Source organism: Piliocolobus tephrosceles, chromosome 19 (genome assembly GCF_002776525.5).
Source record: "Piliocolobus tephrosceles isolate RC106 chromosome 19, ASM277652v3, whole genome shotgun sequence".
Classification (NCBI taxonomy): domain Eukaryota; kingdom Metazoa; phylum Chordata; class Mammalia; order Primates; family Cercopithecidae; genus Piliocolobus; species Piliocolobus tephrosceles.
This window is the reverse complement of record NC_045452.1, coordinates 1,219,668-1,230,068: the sequence shown is the minus strand read 5'-3', so window position 1 is coordinate 1,230,068 and position 10,401 is coordinate 1,219,668. Positions and strand designations below refer to the sequence as shown.

Sequence of the window (10,401 nt, the reverse complement as noted above, 5' to 3'; positions counted from 1 at the left end):
TGTGTGTGTGTGTGTGTGTGTGTGTGTGTGTGTGTGTGTGTGTGTGTGTGTGTAGATAGGGTCTCACTCTCTTATCCAGGCTGGAGTGCAGTGGTGCAGTCATAACTCACTGCAGCCTTGAACTCTTGGCCTCAAGTGATCCCCCTGCCTCAGCCTCCAGAAGTGCTGGGATTACAAACGTGCACCATCATGCCAGCTAAGGATTGTTCCGTTGGTTGCATAGACCAGAGAACTGAGACCCAGCGGATAAGTGGCTTTCTCAGGGGCATGCAGGTGCCTACATTCCCTACTCAGCTGTGTTGGTATCATCTGTTCTGTCTTATTCTGGGGCTAGCACAGATAGAGGCAGCCCTTTTTTGGCCCTCAAGGTGCTTACATGAAGGCCAGCTGACAGCTGCTGTGTACTGTTTGGTTGCTGTTATCTGCATGGCCAGACTCTTGAGTCAGCCTGCTGTTGACCCCCAGTCAACGGTGCTCTTCAGCAGAGGGTGGGCACGGCCCAGTACTGCCTCAGGGCCCATCTCAGTAGTCCTAGAGAGACGGGGGTATGGGATGCTCTTGTCACTTTTAAAGTGTATGTCTGTGGCTCGAGGCTTGGCATTGTCTCTGAAGTATTATTCCTAGAGGAGGGATGCTGACACTAGATCAGTGGGCTTGGTTGGTTATGTCGCTGTGAACTGAAAAGCAAGGGGCAGGTTTCAATTTATTAACCAGATTTTAGATGAACTTTTTAAATTAAAAATAGAATTCTTTACATAAATGACACTGAAAAATGTGGTGGCTCACGCTTGTAATACCAACACTTCGGGAGGCCGAGGTGGGTGGATCACCTGAGATCAGGAGTTCAAGATCAGCCTGGCCAACATGGCAAAACCCCGTCTTTAATAAATATAAAAATTAGCGGGGCACGGTGGTGCGCACCTGTAATCCCAGCTATTTGGGAGGCTGAGGCAGGAGAATCGCTTGAACCCGGGAGGTAGAGGTTGCAGTGAGCCAAGACTGCACCCAAGCGCCAGCCATCATATCAGCATTCCAGGTGTCAGGAAAGAGTTGGGGAGGGCAGAGAGGGCAGAGAAGAATACCCTGCCCCCAGTTTTTTTGTTTTTGTTTTTTTTTAGACGGAGTCTTGCTCTTTCGCCCAGGTGGAGTGCAGTGGTGCAGTCTTGGCCCACTGCAGCCTCCGCCTCCTGGGTTCAAGTGATTCTCCTGCCTCAGTCCCCCAAGTAGCTGGGACTACAGGCATATGCCACCATACCCAGCTAATTTTTGCATTTTTAGCAGAGACGGGGTTTCGCCATGTTGGCCAGACTGGTCTTGAACTCCTGACCTCAGGTGATCCACCTGCCTTGGCCTCCCAAAGTGCTGGGATTATAGGCATGAGCCACTGTGCCTGGCCCCCTGGCCCCAGTTATAAGGATGCTTACTAAAAGTTTAGCCCAGCATTCTGCTTTCCTTGACTGTAGCTTAGTCACATGGCCACACCTCACTGGAAGGGAGGCAAGGGAAAGTCTTTTTCACACCTAGTGGTAATATGGTCAGCTGAAGATGGACACCAGCAAAGAAGGGAGAAGGGCAACCGTAGTCTGCCCCAGCTCTACAGCAGGATTTAAGCTCTGGAGTCAGACTGAGTTGTAATCCTAGCTCTGCCATCTTGAACAAATTACTTAATCTTGCTGTGCCTTGGTTTCCTCATTTTACAAATAGTGTCATCTCATGGAATTTTTCTGAGAGGGAAATGTGAAATACTGCCTCCAGTGCCAGCACAGTGTCTGCTACATGTCAGCTCTTACTCTGGGGAAGAGGCTGGTCTGTGTGGTTGCTGCTTAGACAGTGGCAGTCCTATTCTCTAGAAGAGCCTGGATATCAGGAAGACTGAACTGCTGCATGCTCGTTTCCGGCAGGTTTGGACATGGCACCTTTCTGCTGTGCCTGGAAACCATTTACCAGAAAGTGACGGGCAAGGAGCTGAGATACGAGGGCCTGATGGGCAAACCCAGCATCCTCACTTACCAGTACGCCCAGGACCTGATCAGACGACAGGCGGAGAGGCGGGGCTGGATCGCCCCCATCCGGAAGCTCTATGCTGTGGGGTAGGCTCTGCTCCTCCTTCTTCATCCCTTTTATGACGTCCCCTTCCCTCCCTCCCTCTCTAGTCTCACCCCCGTTTCCCTATATCTCATTCACTCTTCTGCCCCGAAACTCTTCTCTGCTCCCTTTGCTTTGCAACATTGAGTTAGGGTTTTCTCCTTTTTCCTTTTCCGTTGTGGCTGCCCCTGCCAGTGACAACCCTATGTCTGACATATACGGCGCCAACCTGTTCCACCAGTACCTGCAGAAGGCGACGCGTGACGGGGCGCCAGAACCAGGGGCTGGGGGCCCACAGCAGCAGCAGCCCTCAGCAAGCCAGAGCTGCATCTCCATCCTGGTGTGCACAGGTGTCTACAATCCCAGGAACCCGCAGTCCACAGAGCCTGTCCTTGGAGGAGGGCAGCCTCCATTCCACGGGCACCGAGACTTATGCTTCAGTCCAGGGCTCATGGAGGCCTCCCACGTGGTGAATGACGTGAATGAGGCTGTGCAGCTGGTCTTCCGCAAGGAGGGCTGGGCTTCGGAGTGAGGGCAGTGCGGTGGAGGCGAGGGGGTGAGCCTGGACCTGTGGGCGAGTCCCATTGGCTGGGCTCTGGCCTGATCACTGGGCTCAGGTCAGGGCTTGGTTCCCTTGCCACCATTCCTGCTGCCCCATGAGTGTGGCATTACTGGTCACTTAGAAGACAGTGGCTCTTTTTCCCTGCTGGGTAGTATTTTGTATGGAACTGTCAGAATTTTCTAGGCACAGTACCCTTGTGCCTCTCCTGGCAGTCTAACCCCAGGCCATTCTCTTCACCTGTGTGCCTCAGTGTCCTCCTCATTTCAGTAGGAACTTCTGAAAAGGGGGAGGCAGTGTGGAATACTGTGGACGTCTGTGCAGAGCCTTTGCCGGCATTGAAGGCGTGCAACCTGTCGGCAGAGTGTCTAACACCAGATGCTACTTTTTACTGTATTGTAGTTTATTGCCCAGAGATTTGGGGCTTTTTTAAAAATTAAAATAATCATAATAAATATTCATGATGTCTCTTGTGAAGCTCTGTCTGGAGTGCACTAAAAGTCCTGTGGGAAAAGGAGAAGGAGTGAGTGGTGTGGGCAGCCCAGGGGCTGGGAGATGGGTGGCACTTCAGCTCCACGAGGTGCCCACATCTCCTTTCCTACCTCCCGCCCCCAAGCCCATACCCATTCTGGGCTGTGAAGCTTGAGGTTATCTAGGAATGAGTTTGGCATGTACTTAGCTGTACTTAGCAACTTCCCTGGAGTGGAAAAGGAGGGATCTTGTTACTGATGGTTCTAAAGGAAGCAGCTCTTCCTGCAGTGATTCTAGAAAACATGCCGCTTCCTGCATCCCTTCCTCTAGGAGTAACCAACTTCATTTCTTCATTTGTGTCACCCATGGCCTCAGCATCTCCAAATCCCCCACTCAGTTCTCGTCCTTATTTTACTCCAGTAGCCGTTTGCGTTTGACACAGCTGATACGTCCCTCCCTTGTTCTTTTTTTATTTTTTAGAGACGGAGTCTTGCTCTGTCATCCATGTTGGAGTGCAGTGGCACAATCATGGCTCCCTTGAACCTCCCGGGTTCAGGCAATTCTCCCACCTCAGCCTCCTGAGTAGCTGGTACTACAGGCACACGCCACCACGCCTGGCTAATTTTTTTATTTTATTTTTTATTTTTGGTAGAAACAGGGTTTCACCATGTTGACCAGGCTTGTCTAAAAGTCTTGGCCTCAAATGATCTGCCCGCCTTGGTGTCCCAAAGTGCTGGCATTACAGGAGTGAGCCTCCACACCTGGCCTCCTTGCCTCATTCTTAAAGCCCTCTTGGCTCTCTCCGCCTGACTATTTTTTGGGGGGGGGGGATGGAGTCTCACTCTGTTACCCAGGCTGGAGTGCAGTGGCACGATCTCAGCTCACTGCAGTCTCCACCTCCTGGGTTCAAGCAATGTTTGTGCCTCAGCCTCCTGAGTAGCTGGGATTACAGGCATGCTCCATCATGCCTGGCTAGCTAATTTTTGTATTTTTAGTAGAGAGGGTTTCGCCATGTTGGCCAGGCTGGTTTCGAACTCCTGACCTCAAGTGATCCGCCTTCCTTGGCCTCTCAAAGTGTTGGGATTACAGGCATGAGCCACTGCTCCCGGCCTTAACTGATTTCTTTCTTTCCTTTTTTTGAGATGGAGCTTTGCTCTTGTTTCCCAGACTGGAGTGCAATGCCGCGATCTCGGCTCACTGCACTCCACCTCCTGGGTTCAAGCGATTCTCTTACCTCAGCCTCCTGAGTAGCTGGCATTACAGGTGTGCGCCACCACGCCCAGCTTATTTTTTGTATTTTTAGTAGAAATGGGTTTTCACCGTTAGCCAGGCTGGTCTCAAACTCCTGGCCTCAGGTGATCTGCCTGCCTCGACCTCCCAAAGTGCTGGGATTATAGGCATGAGCTACCGCGCCCGGCTCAACTGATTTCTTGACACCTCTGCTTGGATGCCTCAGAGGTGTTCAGAGGTCAGGGATCAAAGGAGGTTGAGAGAGTGGCTGTGAAACAGGAGAACTGGTGTCTTGGAGGCTGAGTGGCTGAGCACTGAGGAGCTGTGCTCGTTCCCTCAGTGTAAGTGTCGCTGTGTCCACGACCAGACACTGGGCGCAGTCCACACCTCCTGCTTAACTATCTTCACCACCTTAGGTGGCTGCGGCACCTCCTTGCTCTCCTTGTCTAGACCGAGGGCCTGGCGTCCTGCTGAGCTCCTCTTAATTTCCCAAGTGAGCTCTGCTACCCACCATGCCCCACCCCAGCTAGCTACCCACCATGCCCCACCCCAGCTAGGCCCCTGGCCTCACCTGAGCTGTTTGCAGCCACACTTCTGGCCTCCCTGCCTCCACCCTTTTCTCTCCCACCTGCTCTGCTCACTCATTGGCAGATTACATGGCCCATTCTGTGATGAAAGCCCTCCGGTGACATCTGACTCAGAGCAAAAGCAGTGATTTCTTACCTTGGTACAAATCCTCTTCATCCTGTCCCACCACTCCCCCCGGGACCTCACCTGCTGCTTTCCTCATAATCATTCACACCCACCACCCTACACCACGTTCCCTCCTGCCTAGGGTCTCTCGCAGCCCCTCTGCCAGGCCACAGTGTCCACATGGCTCGTGCCATCCCTTCCCCCCCCCCTTTTTTTTTTTTTTTTGAGAGGAAGTCTCGATCTGTCCCCCAGACTGGAGTGCAGTGGCGCACTCTCAGCTCACTGCAACCTCCGCCTCCTGGATTCAAGCGATTCTCCTGCCTCAGCCTCCCAAGTAGCTGGGACTACAGGTGCGTGCCACCACACCCAGCTAATTTTCTGATTTTTGGCAGAGACGGAGTTTCTTTATGTTGGCCAGGCTGGTCTCGAACTCCTGACCTCATGATCCGCCTGCCTCAGCCTCCCAAACTACTAGGATTACAGGCGTGAACCACTGCACCTGGCCAAGCTTCTCTTCCTTTTTTCCCAGACCCACTTCTTATGGGTCTGATGGATGTGCCGTTCCAATTTCCTTGACTTTCTGTAAACATAGCACCATCATCCTTACCCTACTTAATGTTTTCATGGTACCTACCACCTCATGACCCACATATACTTACTGATACTGTGTCTTCTACTACTCCATGAACTCTGTCCGTATTGCATCATAATTGTGTCCCCACACCTGCATGCCTGGCACTTGGCAGTCTTCAAAAGATGATAGTAGACGGCCCCTGAGAACCTCCTATGGTGAGTCTTCCAGGGCCCTTGGACACAAACACGCCTCCCTCTGCTTTCACTCCTAGGGAGTGTGGCAGAAGTGAAAGGGCTGCAGGCCTGGCGATGGAGTCCCAGCCCGGCCATCCACTAGCTATATGGCCTTGGGCAACTTCCTTCACTTCTCCAAGCTTCCATTTTGTCACCCGTGAAATTGGTGTTGGCAATGTTTGTTTCATAGGACTAGCTGAGAAATAAGTGAGCTATTATACAGTTCTGTATCATTTCAGATTATGTTCTGTTCCTAACAGAAATCTTTTTGGTCTTTTAGAGTCTGGGGTCTTGCTCTGTCACCCAGGCTGAAGGGCAGTGGCACAATCACAGCTCACTGCAGCCTCTACCTCCCAGGCTCAAGTGATTCTCCCACCTCAGCCTTCTGAGTAGCTGGGAGTAGAGGTGTGCCCCACTGCCCACTGCACCCAGCTAATTAATTTTTTTTTTTTTTTTTTAAAGAGATGGGGTCTTGCCATGTTGCTCAGACTGGTCTCAAACTGGCATCAAGTGATCCTTCCGGCCGGGCACGGTGGCTCAAGCCTGTAATCCCAGCACTTTGGGAGGCCGAGATGGGCGGATCACGAGGTCAGGAGATCGAGACCATCCTGGCGAACACGGTGAAACCCCGTCTCTACTAAAAAAATACAAAAAACTAGCCGGCCGAAGTGGCGGGCGCCTGTAGTCCCAGCTATTTGGGAGGCTGAGGCAGGAGAATGGCGTAAACCTGGGAGGCGCAGTTTGCAGTGAGCTGAGATCCGGCCACTGCACTCCAGCCTGGGCGACAGAGCGAGACTCCGTCTCAAAAAAAAAAAAAAAGTGATCCTTGCACCTTGACTTTCCAAAGTGCTGGGATTGCAAGCATGAGCCACTGCACCTGGCCTCTAACAGAAGTTTGATTGGCGGCTTGACCCAACAGGAGGTTATTGTTCTAAGTGATGGGAAGGTCAGAGGTGGCATGTCAGGGCTGGGAGCAGCGCCAGGTTTCCTGGAGGACTCAGTGCCCACCCCACCACCCTCAGCACACGTGCTTTGTCCAGTGGCAAGGTGGTCCCCTTACACGTGCAAGCCCCTCAGCCCCACTGAGAGCAGGGAGGGAGGGAAAGGCCCAGAGCAGAGCTCATGGAGCTTCATCCCCAGGAGTGCCCCCTTCTGACCTCCAGTTCTGCAGGTGATGATGAGGGGGTCACAGAGACACCCCCAGTGACAAGCAGGCAGGGACTGGCACATTGTTGCTCAAACAAAATTCGGGTTGTGTGTGAAAGGCTCACGGGGTGCGTGTTGGGCAGGTGCCTCGTGGCGCCAACGGCACCAAGGCACTGAGCTGGGTTCTGTAAATCTGCGTGGTGAGGTTGACCTGTTGACCTATCTGACCTGAGAGCTCATCTGGGCTGCACCTGGAGGAGTTGCTCCAGGACATGACGCAAGTCTCTGAGTCTCTGAAGACCAGCCCTGGCCTCTGAAGCGCCTTTGTGTTGGCCATCTGAGCTGCTGGCCAGGACACAGTCTCACTGGCTCACATTTGCATGGTGGTTAGCATTTTCCAAACCTTTTTGAAACAGGTGTCATCCGTTCCTACTTTGTTAGAGCCTCACAAAGCCCCTCATGGAGAGAGAATTCTTATCTATGCCATTTTCAGAAATGAGGGCACAAGGTCAGAAGCCACTCATTCCTTCTAATTTAATTTCACTTATTTAGTTATTATATTTTGAGATGGGGGTCCCGCTTTGTTGACCAGCTGGTCTCGAACTCCTGGGCTCAAGCGATCCTCCCGCCTCAGCCTCCTGAAATGCTGGGATTACAGGTGTATACCACCACACACCACATCCTCTGGCTGGAGTGCAGGGGTGTGCTCACAGCTCACTGCAACCTTGACTTCCTTGGGCTTCAGCAATCCTCCCACCTCATCCTCCCAAATAACTGGGACTACGGTGTGCACCACCACACCCAGCTAATGTAATTTTTTTTTTTTTTTTTTTTTGAGACGGTGTCTCTCTCTGTCGCCCAGGCTGGAGTGCAGTGGCACAATCTTGGCTCACTGCAACCTCCGTCTCCCGAGTTCAAGCGATTCTCCTACGTCGGCCTCCTAAGTAGCTGGGATTACAGGCATGTGCCACCACACCCAGCTAATTTTTTGTATTTTTAATAGAGATGGGGTTTCACAATGTTGGCCAGGCTGTTCTTGAACTCCTCACCTCAGGTGATCCACCTGCCTTGGCCTCCCAAAGTGCTGGGATTTCAGGCGTGAGCCACTGCGCCCAGCCTGTAATTTTTCGTTGAGACAGGACCTTGCTATGTTACCCAGGCTGGTCTGGAACTCCTGGGCTCAAGTGATACCCCTGCCTCAGCCTCCCAAAGTGTTGGCATAACAGGCATGAGCCACAGTGCCCAGCCCCCTATTTATTACTTGTTTGGGTTTCCTAAGGATATCATAAGCTATTTCAGGCGGGTGCAAAAGAGCAAGTGTCCTGCCACATGACTTATGCAAATCTAGAGAGCAGGACCAGCTACTCAGCTCTGATTCCAATTTTGTCCCTTAGGGGCTTTGTCTAAACCCTGGAACCAAAACTCATCCAGCTGCCTTCATTTGCTCGATCCCAAATGAATGAAAATGTTATCTTTTTTGCGTTTTGATGGAGCCAAATGAATGAAAAAAAAAGACTTGAGTGCATCGAATAGGAGGTAAGGCCATATTTTTAATGAAATTATTAACATGGGACAAAACTGCATCAGGTTTCACATTGAACAGATAAAATAACCTTGGGTCTGAGCCATTACCTTGGAATCAGAACATGGGCATTTCCTTGGTGTTCCCCTTGGCGGCAGCGCCTGCTCTCAGCCTGAGGCAGGTGCAGGGAGCCTGCTGGTAATCGGGACACCCTGCAGAGCTGGGGTTGCTGTAGCAACCAGATGCTGCCTGGAGGGCGGAATTTTAAAATATCTCAGCTATAATAGTTTTTTTCACATTCTGTCACTTCCCCAGTGCTGCATCATACTGCTGAGGTGGGCCATGCGGGGACACCGGGGCCCTTGGGAAGCAGTTTCTGTGGGTGTTGGAAGTGGGAAGATGGTCTCAGGGTGTCAACTGCTGGGCAGCTGACAGCCTCAGCTTTTGCCTCCAGGTTCCTCCAGCTCTTGGTTCGAAAGCCTCGTGTCATTTTCTCTCTTTTTGGTATGAGAGAGGGGGTGGAGAGAGAGAATAGGAGTCTAGCTTGAAATTCCTTCCCTACCTCCTCCCACTCTGACTTGGGCTTTCTGGCTCTGCATCCCTAGGCAAGCAGACTTGGCATTCCTGGAGCTGTCTCTTTGGAGAGGGGAGGGGTCCCTCCTTGTCTGCTTCTTCCTTTGGTCTTTCTAACTTCCTCTTTCAGCTTCATTTATTCACATATAAATGACTGTTGCTGTCCAACCAAACGCAGTGTTAAGAAATGAGGGTCAGGCTCGGTGGCTCATGCATGTAATTCCAGCACTTTGGGAGGCCGAGGCAGGCGAATCACTTGAGGTTAGAGTTTAAGGCCAGCCTGGCCAACATAGTGAAATCCTATCTCTACTAAAAAAAAAAAAAAGAAAAAAAGAAAAAAAAAAGAAAAGAATTAGCCAGGCAGGTGGCACGTGTCTGTAATTCCAGCTACTCGGGAGGCTGAGGCAGGAGAATTGCTTGAACCTGGGAGGCAGAGGTTGCAGTGAGCCAAGATTGCACCACTGCACTCCAGCCTGGATGACAGAGTGAGACTCCATCTCAGAAACTGCCCTTGTTCTAGAGGGGTTCATCCTGTCTTGACCCTGGGCTTGCCTATCAGATATCAAGCAATTTTATAAAGTTACAGTCATTAAGACACTGTTCTACTGGCAGAGGGAGAGATACAAACCAATGGGACAAAGTAGAGTACCCAGAAATAGACCTACACATGTATGAAAATGTGGCTTCACAAAATCTTTCTTTCTTGCTCATTTCATAGCCTGATGTGGGTCAGGTAGCTACTCTTGACCTTTTCCCTTCAAATGGTGACTCCGGGATCCAGGCACCCGCCAGTTGGTGATGCTGTCATCTTCCACACACGGCATCCAAGGTCTGTGGGAGAGAGAGTGAATGGATGACCGTGAAGCGATTTATGGCCGAACCAGGCTATGGTGGATACCACGTGTGCGTGTTTATTGGCTAGCCATGTGGTTCTAATGTGACTACAAAGAGGTTAGGAAATGTGGTCTTCCTCTGTCTAGGAAGAGGAAATGGGATTGGACAGCGTCTAGTCTGTCTCTGTTGCCATATTACTATTTACTAGGAATAAATAAATTCTGGCCAGACTTGGTGGCTCACACCTCTAATCCCAGCACTCTGGGAGGCAGAAGCAGGAGGATCGCTTGAGTCCAAGAGTTCAAGACCAGCCCGGGCAACACAGGGAGACCCTCTCTCTACAAACAAACAAAAAAATAGCTGGGCATGGTGGCACATGCTTGTAGTCACAGCTAGCTGGAAGGCTGAGGCAGGAGGATTGCTTGAGCCCAGGATTCAAGGCTGAGTTAGCTGTGATGGTGCCACTGCACTCTGGTCTGGA

General features: G+C 51.4%; 2 protein-coding genes across 5 annotated transcripts in view; both read left to right on the top strand.

The window, feature by feature from the left end:
• The window catches only part of HDHD5 (haloacid dehalogenase like hydrolase domain containing 5), a 21,636-nt gene extending 18,526 nt beyond the window's left edge, over window positions 1-3,110 (top strand). For 3 of the 4 annotated variants that reach the window (XM_026447133.1, XM_026447136.2, XM_026447135.2), the window contains exons 7-8: window positions 1,902-2,090; window positions 2,281-3,110. In XM_026447133.1, coding sequence (XP_026302918.1) covers window positions 1,902-2,090; window positions 2,281-2,617 — 526 coding nt within the window. In that variant the 3' untranslated portion in view covers window positions 2,618-3,110. The remainder of the gene's footprint in view (window positions 1-1,901; window positions 2,091-2,280) is intronic. The other variant, XM_026447134.1, reaches the window with a different exon arrangement.
• MICAL3 (microtubule associated monooxygenase, calponin and LIM domain containing 3) overlaps window positions 1-10,401 on the top strand; it is a 1,031,057-nt gene that overhangs the window by 837,383 nt on the left and 183,273 nt on the right. The window lies entirely within an intron of this gene.